Here is a 20,668-nt window from a genome sequence, read left to right on the forward strand (position 1 = left end):
CATTTTAAAGATGCCAAATTACATATTTTTATTTTTTATAATCTAGCCTCTAAGCTACAGACAGAAGACATTTATACAGAGACAAGAATAGAACATGATCATGTCAACTATGTAATATATCATCTCATATTCAGGCATCAATGCTGTAGAAGTGAATATTCTATGTTTAAACACATCTAAATTGTTTATAATGGGAATAGAAAACTCATGCATGCCTCCACTGTCATTGGGTTTCAATTCAAGACAAATAGATTGTGGTTGATAGATGTGCAGCTCTTGTTAAAGGTGCAATGTACGGCAGCTTTAATGTAGCAGCTTTTATCTATGCAGAGATGCACTGGAGTTCCCATTCAAATGAACGTAGCAGGGGGGGTCAGAGCGGCGGCCATTTTTATCTGTACTGTTCTGCCATTGTGCCCGTTGCAAAATTGCTTCTGTGACTTTTGTCACAATGTAGGAAAGCACATTGCTATCAAGAGATGAATGACGAGCTAAAATAAGCTAGCTCGCCAACTCGTGGGCAGCTAGCTAGTTAGCTAACTTGCTACTTCCACCGTGCTTAAATGCTACACTGGGCACAGGAAATGAGTGGAACAGCGGGCTGATTGGTCGAACGGTCCCTCCGCCTCACTCCCCGCTGCTCCGGAGAACAACGAGCTAACTAGCTAGCCACCCGTCTGTCACCATAACAACTAACAACAATCACCATTCAGCGCTGTCAGCATCATTAGCTGCAAGCCACCAGCTCAGCCGTCGCCATGTTGAGAGCCATTGAGTCAAATAAAACACATTGAGTCAGTAAAAAAGTGCACCCAATCGTATAAAAAACACGACTTTAACAATGTGTGATTCATATTTCGTCCCCTCTCTCCCTCTCTCCCTCTCCCTCTCTCCGTTTCAGGACATAAACAAACGTTTGTCTCTCCCCGCTGATATCCGGCTACCGGAGGGCTACTTGGAGAAGTTCGCCATGAACAGCCCGCCCTTTGACAAACCCATGAGCCGCAGGCTACGGCGCGCTTCATTGGTCAGTACTCATTGTGGTCTCTGTGTGTTTCTATCTGCATCTGTGTATTTGTGTGCAAAGCAGCTGAAACCAGCTTCAGTCAGCTGCTTTGCTGCTGTGTTGTTCACCACAGCTGGGTTTGTGCTGCTGCTTTTGTTTTGAAACAAAGGTAACGCGAACTTCCAACGCCATCATGCACAACCAAAGAGTTCGACTCAGGCCGTTAGACCCTCTGACACGCTAACACACGAACATGGGCTCGTTTTAAACACGTTTGGTCACACTGTATTCCACATTACTTTTGTGTTGGTGCACTTTTAAATAAAACAAGATTGCACTGCTCCCCGTTTCATTCTGCCTCTCAGCCTCAGTCTGCCTTACTGATACATTTAGCTTCTAACCTGATTACCAAAAGCCCCGGTGTACTATGGGAAAGCATTAAGGATTTGCCCTCCATCGACCGTTTTGACTGTAATTATTAAAGGGGGCCGGTGCCCTGCCCTCAGCTTGAAGAGATTTAATGAAGCAGCTTTTCTGCAGGAGTCTCGCAGAGATGAAGGGAAAAGAATCTTTGAAGACAGGTTGATGGTGTAAAGGTGGATGAGAAGAAGGGGATCAACTTTAGAGGTGTTTGAGGACATTGTTTGAGCAGCTCCCATTGGAACTAACAAGAAGTTTGATGGGTTGAAACCAAGTTTCAAAAATGTCTAATCGGCGTGTGCTTCCTCCGTCACACTTTACCCGAATGGGTGCAGGTTTGAAAACGACGATATGCCTCTGAGCACGCTGATGTAATGGCGTCTTGGTCTGTCAGTGTGCTTTTCATTTGTCACAGTAGCATGGACCACGAGTCGGGTGTCCTTTTACAGACGCTCACATTTGAAACCATTTACTTTGATCTTTGAATCTCTTCCAATGTAATGCAAGTGAACTCGGTTGGTATCGGTTTCCTCTCTCGGCTGCTGCCAATCGATAATCAATTATTCACAGCGGTCCAATGAGATTCAGTGTTCCATGGTGCTGAGGAAAGGGATGTCATTGTATCTCAAACTACTTAACACTTAGTCGTCTTATGCAATGCTCACTTCTTTCTAACCCATTCAACCTTGCAGGTATATACTGTATATGTTTAACTTCATAACTGAAACTGAATATCCAAATTACCCTTTGCTAAGTCCCACCCCCCTCTCCTACTCCATCAACTTGTCAGAGCTATAGACTGTGAGAAGTGAACCAATTGTTTTGTGGTCTGGTGTTTTGAAGCGAAGAGTTTGGCATTTGGGCCGTTGCCATCTTGGTTTTTGGTCATCACCACCTTGGTTTTTGGCGGTCTCCATCTTGGTTTTTGGTCATCGCCATCTTGGTTTTTTGTTGTTGCAATCACTACAAACTCTGTCTCTCTCTCTCTCTCTCTCTCTCTCTCTGAGCGGAAGCAGGTGTGCGGAGCTGCAGGAGCGGAGGTTTTGAGAGCGATAGTTAACGTGTTTTTCGACATTTTTCTTCGTTGGGTAATGTTGGGTATGATGGTGTAGTGGGGTGTGCAGGGTTCACGGTTTTTTTTTGCGTACTTTTATCGGGTTTTTGGGTCTTTTTTGTTGAGCGGAGTGCAGCCGGGCAGCAGGTGCTGTCGGCGTGCTAACCGCTAGCATGCGCCTGACGGAGCTAACCAGAGAACACGGCGTGAAGATACCGCCGCCGCTGTTCGGGTGTTCGTTGGAGGAGATCAGTTTGGCAGTGGGTGAACTTGTCGGCCACAGCCACGTGAAGTCCGCAGCACGGATGAACAGCGCGGTGGTCATCTTTTTGGACTGTATTGAACTTGCGGATGTGGTGTTGACGCGCGGGATCTCCGTGGGTGAGCACTTCCTGCCCACGTATGCTCTCGCCACACCCGAGGTGAAAGTCACTGTGTCCAACGTGCCACCATTCATAACGGGCGCTGCCATCGCCAAAGAGCTGTCCAAGCATGGGAAGGTGGTGTCTCCGGTGATAAGGATGCCCTGTGGATTTCAGTCTCCGCTGTTGCGACACGTGTCGTCTCACAGGAGGCATGCTTTCATGGTCCCCAGCGACAGGAGCAGAGCGGTCAACCTCAGCTTCAAGATCACTGTGGGCGATTTTGACTACGTCATCTTTGCAAAGACGAACGATTTTAAATGTTACAGCTGTGGGAGAGAAGGACATCTGAGCAGAGCGTGTCCTGGGGAACACGGCTCAAACAAGGACCAGAACCAGGGAGGTCCTGAGGCCAGCGGGGGCAAGCAGGATGGACAAGAGGGAACAGGTGGAGCACGGGAGGTGAGGGTGGAGGAAGCAAGTGGGTCCAAGGAGGTGAGGGTTGAGGAAACGAGTGGGACCAAGGAGGTGAGGGTTGAGGAAACAAGTGGGACCAAGGAGGTGAGGGTTGAGGAAACAAGTGAGACCAAGGAGGTGAGGGTTGAGGAAACAAGTGAGACCAAGGAGGTGAGGGTTGAGGAAACAGGTGGAGCACAGGCAGTGAGGGAGGAGGGGACAAGTGGGGTACAAATGGCGGAAAAGGAGAGGAAAAGTAGGGGACAAGAGGTAATGAAGGAGAGGGCAAGTGAGGTCCAGCAGGTGAGGGAGAGTACTGGAGGACAGGTGGAGGCAGGTGGGGAGGTGGCCATGGAAGCAGACGAGGAGCAGCTCAAGGCCCCTCAGCTGAAGAGGAAACAGAGAAGAGACAGAGGAAGCTCACAGGCCAAGAAAGTGGCAACTACAGACAGTGGAGGAGCAGCCGAGTGTGAGTCCAGGCCGGAAGAGGACCCTGAGTCCGGTTGGGAGGACTCTGAGTCCAGTCAGGAGGAGAACTCTGCTGCAAACAGTGAGCCCTCTACACACGGTGCTGGCAGCTCTCGGGGCTCTGGAGGCTACAGCGTGGAGGAGATCAAGGAGTTTCTGAGGAGGAGTAAGAACGTGAGAAAAGTCAGAGTGGAGGACTACCTCTCGGACAAGGAGCAGCTCTCCAGCTCTGCCAGGTCTCACATGAGGAGCAAGGACAGAGGAGGGCTCACGAAGCAGGAAGGATACAGACTCAAGAAAATAGTTCACAAAGTGAACAGAGAACTGGACAAAAGTGGGCGCTGAGTGAGAGTCAGATCTCAGCCTACAGACAATTACAGACACGTTCATGTTTGATGGACCGTATTTGTTGAACCGTTTTTGAATGATAATGTATCGTGTTCAGGAAAAGGTTGAACTGATTGTAGCAGTTTAGCGATGTTTTGTTTGCTCATATGACTTGAGGAAGGAAAAAAAACAACAAAAAAACGTAAAATAAAGGTTTGTTAAAAAATCAAAAAAATCTCTCTCTCTGTCTCTCTCTCTCTCTGTCTGTCTCTCTCTGTCTCTCTCTCTGTCTCTCTCTCTCTGTCTCTCTCTCTCTGTCTCTCTCTCTCTCTCTGTCTCTCTCTGTCTCTCTCTCTCTCTCTGTCTGTCTCTCTCGCTCCCCCCCTCCCCCTTCCTCCCTCCCATCAAGCCTTTACAGGCGGCACAAGGAGAAACCCAATTTAAAAATGAAATGTGGTCGAGGTAATGGACTTTCTTCTCAATACACATCAGAGCTGTACACACGTGCGCACACACACACACACGCACACACACACACACACACACACACACACACACACACACACACACACACACACACACACACACACACCCCTCTCACATGTCTCACTCTGCTGTCTGTCGGTCCGTCTATCGGTGTGTCTCCTCAGCTCCTCATAGGCTGTTTTATGTGGCTTTCATTTTGTCACAAATAAACTTGGTCTGACCTAGTTCTGCTGAGTAAGCTCACTGGAGCGTAGGGAATGAAATGAACCCGTTGCCTTCGAAAGCACACACACACACACACGCACACACACACACACACACACACACACACACACACACATAAATACGTAAATAGACGGAGAGTGCAGTTGCGTAGTGTAAGCAGAGAGTGAGATGCTTTGTCTTAGAGACACTTCAACAAGGAGAGAGGCAACAGATTTATTTTCTGGAGTGGGTTGGATGCCGGGGAGGAGGTGACCATAATGTGTGTGTGTGTTCTGTATTTGTTGAGTGTGTGTGTGTGTGTGTGTGTGTGTTTTGCTCATGAGACCGACTCCCCTGTCAAAGGAGCAGCACGGCTCAGCAGCAGCTCCTGACAGCCGCTGTCACAAACAGAGATGGAAACTCTGTGTGTGTGTGTGTGTGTGTGTGTGTGTGTGTGCCGTGGGTGAGTGAGTGTGTTTACATTTAAGCATAGGCTGCATGTCTCATCATTCTTCTTCTTCTTCTTCTTGTCTCATCACAAAAGTCCTCTGACCTACAGAGTCATATATGTACATTGCATGCCCCTGCACACACTCCAAGTACACACACACGTGCACACACACACACACACACACACACACACACACACGTTCAAAACAAGCGACAACCTCCGGTTCTGAAAGCTGCATTCTATCTAGTGTCCACCAGGGGGCGACCCCTCTGGTTGTATAGAAGTCTATGAAAAAATGATTAAAAATTTGCTCCACCTTCTCGTGTCACTTCTGGTTGGCGACAGCCAATAACCAAGATGGCGATGGCCAAAATCAATATGGTGACGACCAATAACCAGGATGCAGATTGAAAAAATAACAAGATGAAGATGGCCAGAAACCAAGATCACGGCGGTCAACAACCAGAATGGCGAGAGCTAAAAAAACAAGATGGAGATTGTCAAAAATCTAAACTATGAGCTTCAAAACCGCAGTCCACTCGCATCCCCTTCTTGTATACCATCCGTCAAGCATTACAAATTACCAGTTACAACGCGAGATTTTGAATCGAAAACATGAATTACATTAAGCCTGTTTATGCCTCATTATTATACAAATTGAAATTACACGCACACACACACACACACACACACACACACACCGTGGCTGAAACAACCCTGACTGAGGGAGAAATAAGTGCGGGAAGGAGACGGTGAACAGGCTTGAGGGTGTCCCAGCATCATCTATAATTCATGACCTCCGAACCCAGGAGCCACACACATTATGCAGCTGGACCTTCATGAACCGAACTCAGCGTACAGATATCTATAGAAGTGTTCAGAATGAATCTGGTTCGCTGCAGTGAAGAGTCGTATTTGATTGTGTTTTGTTATACTGACTTAGAATACATGTGCAGCAGACAATGACATCACTTTGTAGCGTTAAAGAGACAAATGGGGATGTAGATCAGATTAAACCAGCTAATGCTTTAGCACACACACACACACACACACACACACAGAACAACAAGGCCGGGTGACTCAGACCCCTGCAGTTGTAGGCCAAACGTCAGCAGCAACAGGACTGGAATCTGAACCAACAGCCTGCAGGATGTGGTTCTCAGCTCAAACATGGTGGACCGGTCTCGTCGTGCCCACAATCAGGCTGCAGCCACAATAACAGCAAACTGACTGAGTGGTAACACACACACGTCTTCTCTCTGTCTCCTCTAGTCTGAGATCGGCTTTGGGAAACTTGAGACCTACATCAAACTGGACAAACTAGGAGAGGTGAGCTCAATGAAGAAAGACCAGATACCACCTCCTCCCACACTGCGCTTTGCTTTACTTCCCGCTGAGATAAACGCGCTTCCTGTCTCTGCAGGGGACGTACGCCACGGTGTTTAAGGGCCGAAGCAAGTTGACAGACAACTTGGTGGCTCTGAAGGAGATCCGGCTGGAGCACGAGGAGGGGGCGCCCTGCACCGCTATCAGAGAAGGTACCGGTCTCATGAGACCCCGTGGTCAGTGTTGTTGGGACCCTCGGTCTTTGTAGACCATGAGAGCACCACGATCTGACTCTGTGTCCCCCTCTCCTAGTGTCTCTACTGAAGGACCTGAAGCACGCCAACATCGTCACCCTCCATGACATCATCCACACGGACAAGTGCCTGACTCTGGTGTTCGAGTACCTGGTGTGTGTGTGTGTGTGTGTGTGTGTGTGTGTGTGTGTGTGTGTGTGTGTGTGTGTGTGTGTCTTTAGACTGGAATCTAAATATTCTGTCTGTCTGACTTTGCTTTCTTTTTTCTCTCTGTCTTTCTTCCTGTCGGTCTGACTTCATGTCTTTCTTTATTTGTTGTCTGTCTCTCTCTCTCTTTCTGTCTCTGTCTTTGTCTGTCTCTCTCTCTCTTTCTGTCTCTGTCTTTGTCTGTCTCTCTCTTTCTGTCTGTCTCTCTGTCTTTCTCTGTCTGTCTCTCTCTTTCTGTCTTTCTCTGTCTTTCTCTGTCTGTCTCTCTGTCTTTGTCTCTGTCTTTGTCTGTCTGTCTCTCTCTTTCTGTCTCTCTCTGTCTTTCTCTGTCTGTCTTTCTCTTTCTGTCTCTGTCTGTCTTTCTCTGTCTGTCTCTCTTTCTGTCTGTCTCTCTGTCTTTCTCTGTCTGTCTGTCTTTCTTTCTGTCTGTCTCTCTCTTTCTGTCTCTGTCTTTGTCTGTCTCTCTCTCTCTTTCTGTCTCACTCTCTTTCTCTGTCTGTCTCTCTGTCTTTTTCTCTGTCTCTCTGTCTTTCTCTGTCTGTCTTTCTTTCTGTCTCTCTCTTTCTGTCTCTCTCTGTCTGTCTCTCTCTGTCTTTCTTTCTGTCTGTCTCTCTCTGTCTTTCTGTCTCTGTCTTTCTCTGTCTGTCTTTCTGTCTGTCTCTCTCTTTCTGTCTCTCTCTGTCTTTCTCTGTCTGTCTTTCTTTCTGTCTCTCTCTTTCTGTCTCTCTCTGTCTCTCTCTTTCTGTCTCTCTCTGTCTTTCTGTCTGTCTCTCTTTCTGTCTCTCTCTGTCTGTCTCTCTGTCTTTGTCTCTGTCTCTCTCTCTCTGTCTCTCTCTGTCTTTCTGTCTGTCTCTGTCCTTGTGTCCCTCAGGAGAAGGACCTGAAGCAGTACATGGATGACTGTGGGAGCATCATGAGCGTTCACAATGTGAAGGTGGGTCAACGTGAAACATCCGTCCAAACAACTGCTGCTGAATGAAATCATATTTCCAACGACTGTAAGAAAGAATAATCTCAGAGAGTTAATCTCTAGAAAGTAATAACCTCTCAGCTGGACTCCTCGGCGATCACGAAACATGTTGTTGGATCAGTGTGTCGGACTAACAGACGCCGTTCTTCATGAATGTTTATGACCCGTGTGTAACGGTACGTCCTGCTCTCCAGATCTTCCTGTTCCAGCTGTTACGGGGTCTGGCGTACTGCCACAGAAGGAAGGTTCTCCACAGAGACCTGAAACCTCAGAACCTGCTCATCAATGAGAGAGGAGAGCTCAAACTGGCCGACTTTGGTAAAACCACCTCTGAACTAACCGTGTTCATACTGTGCCCAGTGGGTTTCACTTCTCCTCTCGTCATCATCGATAGAATCATCATATCTAGAAATGATCTCATCACAACAGTGACTCATGACACGAGAACAGTCACCTCATCTGTACAGACGATACAATCAGCTTTACATACTCAGCGTTTTTTATCTTAGCTTATAGATGAAGACCTCATTTCTATACTTCTAAAGCTCCCTCTTGTGTTTGTCAATCTTCTTCTTCTTCTTCTTTCTCTTCTTCTTTCTCTCTCTTCTTCCTCTTGTTCTTCCTTGGAAATTGTTTCCTTTTTTTCTTGTACTTGTGGTTTTTAAGCAGTATGTTGAATCAAAGGACATCAAAAGTCTTGTTTCTGTAGTTCTTCTTCTTCTTCGTCTTCTAGGAAATCTTGCTTCCCATAAAAATAAACCAAACTTTTCCCAACGGTCTTCCACAAACGATCAAACGATTTCTGTATTATATGATGTATCACGGTCAACAGAAATCGAGCGTCTTTAAACATCATTTTTTTATGAATCTTTATGAAAGTAATGACGGACGCCTGCACGTCTGAGGGAGGACTCGTGAAGTTGTCTACAGTTTCTCACTTCACAGATCAACAAGAAGAGTGACGCAGAATAAAAACATGTCACTGGAGACGCGTTATCTCGAGGTTTATTGAAGGTTCTGCTTCTTCCTTCTCACACTGCTCGACTCGGATGTAATCTACAGACGGATGGTCATTTATTTTATAAAGCAGTAGCAAGAAGCCTAAAGCACTCGGCTCCTTTAGACGACCTGTGGAGAAGTTTCCCTTTCTCTCAGAAATCTCCTGGAGTTTAGGAAACAAAGCTACCTGGTTAAGCTCAGGACAAGATCCTGTTAGGGGTTAAAACAAACCTTTTCTGGCAGAAAGCCCTGAAGGCAAAGCTCTCCAGTGTGCATCCCAACAGGAAGTAGCGTGACTCACCACTGCCCCCTTCAGGTGATAATCTCAACACGTTGCACAAACTGCAGTCAGTGGGTTCCTCTGTGTTCTTAAGTCTTCGTTTTGGTTTGATGAGTTCAAGAAGAAGCAACGCTCACATGAATTCATCTCACTTTCTGTGTTTGACTTTAGGTTTGGCTCGAGCCAAGTCTGTTCCTACGAAGACGTACTCCAACGAGGTGGTGACATTATGGTACCGGCCGCCGGACGTTCTCCTGGGCTCCACCGAGTACTCCACGCCCATCGACATGTGGTGAGCAGACGCACAACTACAGCAGCATGAGTCGGCGTCTTTCAACTTCCTGTCGCGTCGTATCGAAGGGTTTCATTGTATTCCACAGACAAACTGGTTCATGCACGTACATTCACACTCAGCTTCCTCCGGTCCCAGTAGGAACGTGAGGTTTATCTCAGAGCTCCGGGTTCCGGCTGCTGTTATTTAAAGCTCACACCATGTCTGACTCAACGACGTCAGTGACGACAGGACGAGAATCCCAACGCCGAACCTCTCGCTCGCTGGAAATAATTCAACTTGTGCAAATCATCAGAATCTGAACCGTTTATTGCCAAGTACATTACACATGCAAGGAATCTGACTCTGCACAACAATGAACAATGAACACAGTGCAATAATTGAGACATAATTAAAAAAGATTGACATATACAATCATATACAGTAAACAGATAACAGTACGTTAAAACAAATGATTTTCGTGCATTAGCTTCATTCACGTCTTTGATAAAAACAACATGGAACTTTGTTGCTCTTTCATTTGTTGGGTGTTTCTGTTTCCAGGGGAGTGGGCTGCATCTTCTACGAGATGATCACCGGCAGACCTCTGTTCCCCGGATCCACCGTGGAGGACGAGCTTCACCTCATATTCCGCATCCTCGGTGAGACGTCGCCAGTAGAGCCCAGATATGGTGTGTGTGTGTGTGTGTGTGTGTGTGTGTTGACCGATCCTCTTTGTGTTCCACAGGTACTCCCACAGAAGAGTCCTGGCCCAGCATCACTACCAGTGAAGAGTTTAAGACGTACAAGTTCCCCCGATACCGAGCCGAGCCGCTCGTCAACCACGCGCCCAGGTCTGTCGTGGTGTGTGTGTGTGTGTGTGTGTGTGTGCGCATAGTCATGGCTGCATGCGTGTGTTTTTAGAGTCACTGTACAATAAGCAGCATCGATAAAATCCTAGCGATACCCATCCCAGTAGGACTGTGGTCGAGTGTTTCCGCCTCTTTTGAAATGGTTTCTGTTACGAGCTGGCTCGTTGAAGAAAAATGAATTACCATAAAACTAGATGTATTAAGGTTTACAAAGTTATTTATTTAGGAAAGAAGGAGCTCTTTAGTTAAACATACGTGTATTGGAGTTAACAAAAAAGGGGCAACAGGGCTAAAAGAGTACTGTTTTCCAAATTCAGAGAATCAAATCTCACCAAAAGAGACTCTATAGAGACTCTCCCCTCCCTCCCTCACTCCCCCTCCCTCACGGTTTCTCTCCCTCTCTGTGTCTCAGGATAGACAACGACGGACACGACTTGCTCTCACTTCTTCTTCAGGTGACGAACATTTCTCATCAGCGTGAAGACTTCTAATAAAACACGTACAATCCTCACACTCTTTGTCTCCGTACAGTTTGAGGCTAAGAAGCGAGTCTCGGCCGAGGAAGCCCTCACACACTCGTACTTCAAATGTTTCGGGGAGCAGGTTCAAACGCTGGCTGACAGTGAGTACACACACACACACACACACACACACGCACACACACACGTTGGAGTGTACGAACAAACTGTTTCAACCAAACGTCTTGTTGTTTTTCAGCTGCCTCCATCTTCTCTGTAAAAGGCATTCAGCTCCAGAAGGATCCAGGGAAGAGATCCTCCGTCTACCCAGAGTCAAGTGAGTCCTCCCAGATACAAAGATGGGGGGGGGGGGGGGGGGGGGGATTCTCTGTGGGATTAAGAGGTTAAGTCCCGCCCCCTTAGGTGGACCACAATGGACCCTTATTTCAGAGAAGATATGTACGCTGGTCAACGTTGGTCCCGTTTGAATCGTGCCATGAATTACTCGTGTGATGTTTGTCAATTTAAAAGGTTTGATTTAGGGCGGGGCTACACAGTGATTGACAGGTCTCTACGTCACTCCTCCTCAGTCCTAATATGGTCACTTCCTGTTCACTGGTTGCAAAACACAACAACTTGGCGACGGCCAAATTGCCAAAGTAGAGGCTTCGAAACATCCGTCCACAAACGAGAGAGTTCAGGGTGTGAAGTCTTCCTGTACTCTCGTTGAACGTAAATGATCTTTTATATTGACGAGCGTGCGTCTGATTCACGGCACGATTCAAACGGGATCAAATAATTAACTTATCTCTCCTCGTTGACTGCTGTTCATATATTATCCCAAATAATATCCCATGGTGGTCTGTTGGAAAGGGGGCGGGGCTTTCCTATTCTTCTCTTTCTTCTTCTCTCTGTTTGCTTCGTGTCGTCTCTCGTGTCTCACACAGCGTCCACGTCTATTATTTCAAGCTTCCACTTCATACAAACTGTAGCTCCTGAGCAGACGTTCATGCTTCCCAGAGTCCCGAGGGCTTTGCTGACGCTTGGTCCTTTAGCTCCCTCCCTCTGTAAGCAACTGTTAGATTGACTTCAGTGTCTCCGTCTTGTGTTTCGTTCCTTTCTGTCATGTTCTGATAAACTGTCTCTTCTCTTTCTCCCCCATGTTTCCCCCATGCTCTCTTCTTCCGTTCATCTTCTCCTTAATCCTTTTCTATCTCCCTTGTGTGCCCTCCTCCACAAAAAACAAATTCAATATCTCCAACCTCCCCCCCTTCCCCCCCTTAACCCTAAAAAAGCGACGGCCCATAAGCTGGGTTCAGCGCCCTCGCAGTACTTCCAGAGAGAAGCAGCCAAACCCAGGGCTCAGAGTCACAGTCTGTCCTCCACTTCTACTGGCTGAGTGGCCTCTACCGTTCTGGTAAATACGCTCTCTTTCATTCTGTCTGTCCACCCCCCCTCTTTTAGGCTCTTTTCTTCTGTCCATTTTGCACTTTTGTGTCACACTCAATGTTTGCTGTGCTGAACTAAACGCTGTACGTTTCCCTTTCCCTCCTTGGGTTCCCTGAACAGAGACAGCGCCATCATTGTGTCTCCAGCGTCCTGTTAACGCTCTGAACCCCAAAGCAGTTTACGCTCCTGTTCCATGTTTCTCTCTGTTGCATTGTTTCTCACTGCAATATAAAGTTCTGCTCCTCTATAGGAACAGAACCATCATGATAGAAGTAGAGAGAACTCGAACATGTCTTTAGTGCAGAATAACACAGTTATGATGACATCAATCATGAAAGAATCTCCTCCTCCTCCCCTCCTCTCTCTCCTCTCCTCTCCTCTCTCCTCCCTCTCCTCATCTCCTCCTCTCCTCCTCTCTCTCCTCCTCCCCTCCTCTCTCTCCTCTCCTCTCTCCTCCCTCTCCTCATCTCCCCCTCTCCTCCTCTCTCTCCTCTCCTCTCCTCTCTCTCCTCTCCTCTCCTCCCCTCCTCTCCTCTCCCCTCTCCTCTCCCCTCTCCTCCCCTCCTCTCCTCCTCTCCTCCTCTCCTCTCCTCTCCTCCTCTCCTCCTCTCCTCTCCTCCTCTCCTCTCTCTCCTTATCTCCTCCTCTCCTCCCCTCTCCTCTCCTCTCCTCCCTCTCCTCTCTCCTCTCTCCTCCCTCTCTCCTCTCCTCATCTCCTCCTCTCCTCCCCTCTCCTCTCCTCCCCTCCGCTCTCTCCTCCCCTCCTCTCTCTCCTCTCTCCTCCCCTCTCCTCTCTCCTCCCTCTCCTCTCTCCCCTCTCCTCTCCTCCCCTCCCCTCTCTTCTCCCCTCTCTCCTCTCTCCTCATCTCCTCCTCTCCTCCCCTCTCCTCTCCTCCCCTCTCTTCTCCTCTCCCCTCTCTCCTCTCCTCTCCTCCCCTCTCCTCTCCCCTCTCTCCTCTCTCCTCATCTCCTCCCCTCTCCTCTCCTCCCCTCTGCTCTCTCCTCCCCTCCTCTCTCTCCTCTCTCCTCCCCTCTCCTCTCTCCTCTCTCCTCCCTCTCCTCTCTCCCCTCTCCTCTCTCTCCTCCCTCTCCTCCTCTCCTCATCTCCTCCTCTCCTCCCCTCTCCTCTCCTCCCCTCCGCTCTCTCCTCCCCTCCTCTCTCTCCTTGTTGTCACATGACTGTTGGTCTCAGATGAATCCATCATGACCTCAGTGTCTCTGATGTTTTTACACACTCTGGTTAAAGTGAACTCTTTATTAGAACGAGACATGATCAAATATGATTTTAAGCTTAGATTCGTTTTTGTTTTTTTGACAGAAACGTTCGTCACACATGATGTGTTCATGGCCCGTCGGAAAGATAAAAACCAGGCGATTATGACAGTTTTCACAGCTTGTGGCTGAGATAAACGGTTTAGTTTTGGCGATTGTTTGAAAAAAAGAAAAGCTTTCGATCCAGCCAGCGTGCTCTGGGGTTCAGAGGGTTCATTCCTCTCCGGCCGTCCCTCACATTCCAAGCTTCGTCTCAGCTTTCACTTCATCCTCTTTATCTCAGCGTGAGCTTCACTTCAGGGATGAGATGTGATCATGAGGAATAACGTGGGCGAGTGCTTTGATTCTTTTCCTTTGCAGTCCTGTTCAGGTTCCTGCAGAGAGAGATGTAGCCTTTGTGTTCAGTCTGTAAGTGTGTGTGTGTGTGTGTGTGTGTGTGTGTGTGTGTGTGTGTGGTTTGTTTTTTACTGCAGTGTGTTCGTGTGATTTTAGCTTCAGCAACATGAGATCACAGTGGAGCCTCCAGTTTCTGTCCACATACCTCTGTGTTGTTTCCGTGAATAGAGAGTTTAGGTTCTTTCTTTTCTTCTTGCACAAATCCAGATGTTTTGGAAGAATTTGACGGTTCTGGTTCCCCTGTTTGATCAAACCTCTCGACATACACTCGGTTCTGCTCTCATGCCCAACATGTCTCTGCTGAAAGCAGAAGAATAGAGTAAAAGTACACCGTTACCTTTTAGCTCATGAATATTCATCTTCACGCGTCTGATCTGCTCAGAGAGCCAATCAGACGTTAGGATTTAACTGATTGCTACATTTCAGTCATTCGTTCGTGACAGTTATTAACATGTGTGTAACACGTGAAATCTATTTATAGTTTGTAAATATATAAATTCAAATGAAATAATCGAGAATGTTTTTAAATGTCGACAAAACGAAAACCAACGAAACACAGAACGGAGTTAATGTGTTAATATTTATTTGTATATAAAATATATTAAAGGGGAAATTACGACCATAATAAGTAATAAATAACATTGCCAGCGTTACTCCTGCTGTTTACAGTCATTATAATATTATTATAATCATATTTATTTTGTCCAAAATGTTTCTCTCCTTTCTGTTCTAGGATCTAATCTTAGCCAACGTTAGATGAACAGCTTCTATTAGTTTGAGTAAAAGTCAAGGATTTTCCAAATCAAGTCATCAAAATTCAAATCCAAAATGTCACTTTTCGTAGTTGGAGGCCATGAGCTCAGAAAGGCCTCCAGCTGGCTAACTGTTGCTACATTTAGGTAGCATAATGTTTTAATCTGTTTTTAATAATTATCTGTGTCATTTGTGAACAGGAAAACGTGAAACATTTGATGGTTTCAGGTTCACAAATGTTTGCTGCTTTTGGCCATGAAGTGTGTTTTCTGTCTTGCTGGCATGAAGTGAAATCTGTGAGTGTTTGTTGGTTTGTCTCATGAAACCAAACCTGTATTCACATGTGTCTCTCTGTGTCCCTGTCTGTCTCTCTCTGTGTCTCTGTCTCTCTCTCTGTCTCTGTCTCTCTCTCTGTGTCCCTGTCTGTCTCTGTCTCTCTCTCTGTGTCCCTGTCTGTCTCTGTCTCTGTCTCTGTCTCTGTCTGTCTCTGTCTCTCTCTCTGTTTCCATGTCTGTCTCTCTCTGTGTCCCTGTCTCTGTCTGTCTGTCGGTCTCGCTGTCTCTCTCTCTCTGTGTCCCTGTCTCTCTCTGTCTGTCTGTCGGTCTCTCTGTCTCTCTGTCTCTGTGTCTGTCTCTCTCAGCCCAGGGGAAGAGCAGGAGGCAGAGTGTGTTGTTTTAGTGCCGGCGGTGCTGAGGTGAGGAGGACATGGACACGTCGATCCATCCTGTCAGACAAACATTCACTGACCCTGCCACACACACACTGAAGGAGCGACACACACACACACACACACTGAAGAAGAAACACACACACACACACGTATAGCAACATTGACACAAAACCCACAGAAGTTAGGTTGAACCATTTGTACTTGACAATAACCCTCAGACCCTAAAGACAGAATAAATAAAGACGAGCGCGGAGATGCTGGAAGAAAAGTGGGAGAGTTGAGGGTTCTCCTTGCTGCTACGACCGCTGCTGTCCACCAGAGGGCAGCGCTGAGGACTTTGTGAACAGAACTTGCTGCATCAGCGAGCTGTGAGGAAGAAGTGAGACACAAAGTCAAACCTGTCACTTTCTCTTGAAGCTTTGTTCGGACTGTTGTACATAAAGAGACTGAGCTGTAGAACTCTGCTTTTCCTGACGATTGCACCTGAACCCCTCGGCCTTTTATTGATCTCTACAACAACACAAACACACAAACACACTCGTGTTCTCGTCTCTCTTTATCTCTCACACTTATGATTCACTTGAAAGTTAAGAGTGTCGATGAACGGAGTTTAGGGAGATAAACTTCAGCACCTTATTGTCCAGTAGAGGCCAGAGTGGTCGTTACCTCATCGGTCACTCGAGCAGACAGGAAGTAGAGAACCTGCCAGATGTGAGAGTAGAAGAAGAATTAAAAACAACAAACCAAAAAACCCGCTCACCATAAAGGACAGATGTGTTTACACTCTTAGAAATAAAGGTGCTAACGTGAACCATATGCGGTTCTTTGTCTTGTCCTCATTGGAGAACCCTTTTTGGTTCATGGTAGAACCTTTTGTAAAGGTTCCACTGGGAAAGGGTTATACCTAGAACCATCTGTGTAAACACAGATCCCCGATAAGAGGTTCTACAGAGAACCCGTCTACGGTGTGATGGTTCCAACACAGAACACTGGTCCTGATCATTTCCTTCTTTCTAAAGGTGCTAACAAGAACCCACCCAGGGGGTTCTACTAGTACCGTTATATTCCAACGGTTTCCTCGATAATCAACCAGGGGTATCTACAGAGAACTCTTTTATATTTCAAGGGTTCTACCGAGAACCCTTTTTTATTTTCAAGGATTCCGTCTAGATCCCATCCAGGGGTTTTTATTGGGACTCTTTTATATTCCAAGGGTTCCATCTAGAACTTACCCAGGTTTTGTTTTTTGTGCTCTGTGGAACGGAATCCTCAAAAATAATGGTTCTTCTGAAGCAAAGGGTTCTGGGTAGAACCTCGGCCCTTCAGGAAGAACCTGTTTGGAACCCTATATTTCTAAGAGTGTACCTTCACCAATGAGATTAGACACGATACTGCAGTACAATTAAAACACTGAGTCACCAGTGGTCCACAGAAGGACACACTGTGAGGACAGAAGGGACAGGAAGTGGACAAACCCTCACGTTGTTCTTCGTAACCCCGTTTCCGCCGTTGCCTTGGACTCAGAAGTTGTCTTGATTAGTTGTGTGACGTGCAGGTGTTGCTGTTGAAAACGTTCCTCTTTGCACCTGATATTTTTTTTACCTCGTTAGATCACGAGTAGACCGTTCGACAACCCCCGAAACCTGTCTCGCCCAACTCCACTCGCATTTATACTTTTACTTTTTCTTCATTTTGTACATATATATACGATCGTACGCTTTACTTGTCGAGAAGCAATGATAATTCCAGGATGCTGTTCTCAGTCTTTACTGTGTTCCCACCAGAACAGCGTGGCGACTGGCTGGGGACGTGTTGCACATTCCTTGAGCTCAGGACTTTTTGCTGGTGTTGTTTTGTGGTTTGCTGTGAGGTGCATGCTGGTCTCCTCGGTCTCCTCAGTGGAGCAGACGATGTCCAACATGGCCCTGAAACCCTTTTTTTGCAAAGCTGGTTTAAAAAAAAACTAACTATGTGAAGGAGAAGAGTCATTTCTTAGCATCAACCTGTCAGTCTTCTGTGTCGTCCACACTCTGTTCATTTGGCGATAATATTGCTGTTCAACCCTTGCCATTGTCGTTACTCGTCATCTCCTTAAAGCATGTTTGTGTATTAAACACTCAGTTGGTATGTGAAATAGCTGCTGCTGGAAAAAAAGGTTTAAATTGTGCATGAAACATTTATTTTTACATCAAACATCACATTAACCTGCAATGAGTCGGGACATAGAAACTAAAATTAGAGTGGAACGGACATTCTCATTGAAAGCACGCAGCAGGATGGTCTGAGTGACGGCCATTTTAATGTGTCTCGTTGCCATCGTGACCCTGTAACGGGCTAGCGGACAGCTGGCTCGTTAGCTAGCTTGCTAATTCCACCATGCGTTCATGCTACACTGGTTACAGATGAAGAGCTGAACATTGGACTGGTGGCCAGCAGCAGCGCTGGGTTTAACGATCAAAGGACGAGCTAACTAGTGGACCGCCGGCTACTTGGCTAGCTCGCTAATTCCACCATGCGTTCATGCTACACTGGTTACAGATATAGAGCTGAGCAGCGGGCCGGTGGCCAGCGGGCCGGTGGCCAGCGGGCCGGTGGCCAGCGGGCCGGTACCAGCGGCAGCGCTGCGGTCCAACGACCCTTCTGCCATTTAACAGACCCACTGGAGTGTGTCGTCACCACAACAATGAACCACAATGGCTGTTTTCTCTTGTACTCGTATAATGACCACTAAAAACACTCCAATGTCCGTTCAGCTCATATTCTATTTCTATGATCCCGTGACTGTATTCTTAAATAAGAGGAAGGCAATGACAACACGGTACTCGTCAACAATAGCATGTGCCGCCAGCATTGGGACCAGAGAGTGTGTGTGTCGGACCAATCGGACGTAGCTTCAAGGTTGCGTCGTACAGCAGTAACTGTAAACCTGGGCGCTAACGTCGCTGAATATTTAACAGGACTTGAAGCACGCAGACACACTGTTGTTTTTCCTGCTGATATTGTTACCGACTGCCAGAAACAATCAATCCTCCAAGCACCGGGTGTACAAGCACACAACTGTTTCACACACCAATCAGTTGCCACGTCAACGTGCACTGTATCTTCGGATGGCCTGTGAGTGTAGATGCCGGTTCCTCAGGCCTCAGAAGGACGACCATATGTAGCATGTACATCGATGATCCCTCACTCTGTATATAAAACGCGTACAGGGTTGATACAGCTGTTCACACTCTGGCTTTTAATTCTTTTTTTTGTTTTTCCCTTTATAAAAGTCACAGCAATATTTCTGTAATCAATAAAGAAAGCCACGGTGATAGGATGAGTTTGGTTGTGTTTCTTCAGAGAGGGAGAAATGACTGTGAATGATCAAACTGAGACTACAGTGATGACAGGTTGTTGTTGTTTTTTTCTCCTTGCTGTTTCAACATGCTGGATCCAAAAGGCTGGAGTGAAGTACGTTGTGTATGAGTATAACACACGGATTATTTTTTATCAATGAAAGCCATAACGGTGACAGAGGTCTGTTCGAGGGGTGCACCGTGTTTGAGCGCAGACCTTTTTAAGAAGCAAATGGGATGTGAACACCTAATAAAACCAATAAAAACCATGTCATTACTTTTCCTTTTCTTGTGATAAATCCTTGGAAACTATGTCGACATCGAGTGCGATAGATTACATCATGATGATGTCATCTATGATGATTCAGCACCATTACAGGGATTTGGCAGTTTGCTGGCAAACTCTTAATTTTGGGATCTTTACGTCGTCAGAGCTTGTGCTATAAGAACATTTAAAACATCAAATGTTTTGGCTCTGGCGCCATCTAGTGGTTAGCTTGCAGAATGCATCCAACTGAAACTTCTCCCGCGTAGCGCTGCGGTGTTCTGGGCTGCTGTAGTACTGCTCATTCTAAGCTGACGGAAATGTTTCAGGGGATTATACACGAAATAAAACATACTTTATGAACAGTGTATACCATTTCTCCCAATATACACCTAAATGATCCATACTGTCCCTTTAAGGTCTGGTATAGACGGTAGATTTGGTATTTAATTCAAGCTAGAATTCAGGAAGCCTACGCATGTGTTTTTCTTGTAGCTTACACGACAGTATAAAGTCTTTTCGTCTTCATTAGTGGAGCACTTCTGGCATATGACAAAGATACACTCCTCGACGGATGGCTTCATTCTTGGAGAGCAGATGGCAGCTCAGCTAACACGGCAACATGTCCTCATAAAGAAAAAAGCGGTTTGTATGAAATCCTATGAAAAGATACTGGACGAGGCCAGACCAGGCGAATACAGTCCAACCAGAAGCGGGAGGTCGGAGCCTGTTGTCCCCACGTCGTTAGAGGGACCTGGCTCCCGGGTCAAGCTGCACTTGAAGATCTCCGGTGGTGATGCTTGGTGCTCAAGCACGGTCCAAGTTGATGGACACTAATTCCCCGATTGTTAAGTTTTCAATGTTAAAATGTCGGCCATATTGCCCAGAAAATGATTGAGTTGCTGCTGTTTACATTCCTTCTGATGCAATACATTCTCCTTGAGCGTAAAGCCTCTTAACGCAAGTCTTTGCTGGTGCTGTCGAGAGGTTTTAAATGAGATCCATAAACAGAATAAAAATGTACGTGCATATCATTTACTTTACCAAAACACGCATGTTGCTTTATGTATGTGTGTAAATGTGGATTTAAATCTTTAATCAAAGCTTTAAATCTGTATTTTAAATATATATACATACACATATATATATATATATATATATATATATATATATATATATATATATATATATATATATATATATATATATATATATATACACATATATATATGTATATGTATATATATATACACATATGTATATATGTATATATATATATATATATATATATATATATATATATATATATATATATATATAAAAATATATATACACATATATACATATATGTGTGTATATATATATATCGATCATATAATGATTTCTTTATAACTATCATGTCTCAGCAGGTGCTTCATGTCTCACTCCCTAACTGTCCGTGCTGGATCCGTCCCCGTTGTTTTAAAAAGCTGAATAGTTATTAGCATGACGTCATCCAGCTAGCCAAACCTGTATCGTGTTCAGCTGGTGGAGAAGCTTCATGTACTGCTTCCCTTTCCCGCTCGTCTGCTGTCTGATTGTGAGGTCAGGCTGATCTGATATCAGCTCTTTGGCCTGAAGTTTCTCCTCAAAGTTCTCCTCGCAAACGGGTTTG

At 46.1% G+C, this 20,668-nt stretch overlaps 1 protein-coding gene across 1 annotated transcript in view; it reads left to right on the forward strand.

The window, feature by feature from the left end:
- The window catches only part of LOC306781195 (cyclin-dependent kinase 18-like), a 42,014-nt gene extending 23,004 nt beyond the window's left edge, over window positions 1-19,010 (forward strand). Inside the window, exons 6-18 of the mRNA XM_079273938.1 lie at window positions 902-1,027; window positions 6,507-6,563; window positions 6,658-6,772; window positions 6,873-6,967; window positions 7,893-7,955; window positions 8,186-8,309; window positions 9,442-9,562; window positions 10,106-10,203; window positions 10,290-10,395; window positions 10,826-10,868; window positions 10,945-11,035; window positions 11,131-11,208; window positions 15,382-19,010. Coding sequence (XP_079130064.1) covers window positions 902-1,027; window positions 6,507-6,563; window positions 6,658-6,772; window positions 6,873-6,967; window positions 7,893-7,955; window positions 8,186-8,309; window positions 9,442-9,562; window positions 10,106-10,203; window positions 10,290-10,395; window positions 10,826-10,868; window positions 10,945-11,035; window positions 11,131-11,208; window positions 15,382-15,419 — 1,155 coding nt within the window. The 3' untranslated portion in view covers window positions 15,420-19,010. The remainder of the gene's footprint in view (window positions 1-901; window positions 1,028-6,506; window positions 6,564-6,657; window positions 6,773-6,872; window positions 6,968-7,892; window positions 7,956-8,185; window positions 8,310-9,441; window positions 9,563-10,105; window positions 10,204-10,289; window positions 10,396-10,825; window positions 10,869-10,944; window positions 11,036-11,130; window positions 11,209-15,381) is intronic.
- Window positions 19,011-20,668: the final 1,658 nt, after the last annotated feature.

The sequence above is a fragment of the Melanostigma gelatinosum genome (genome assembly GCF_949748355.1).
Source record: "Melanostigma gelatinosum genome assembly, chromosome: 8".
Classification (NCBI taxonomy): Eukaryota; Metazoa; Chordata; class Actinopteri; order Perciformes; family Zoarcidae; genus Melanostigma; species Melanostigma gelatinosum.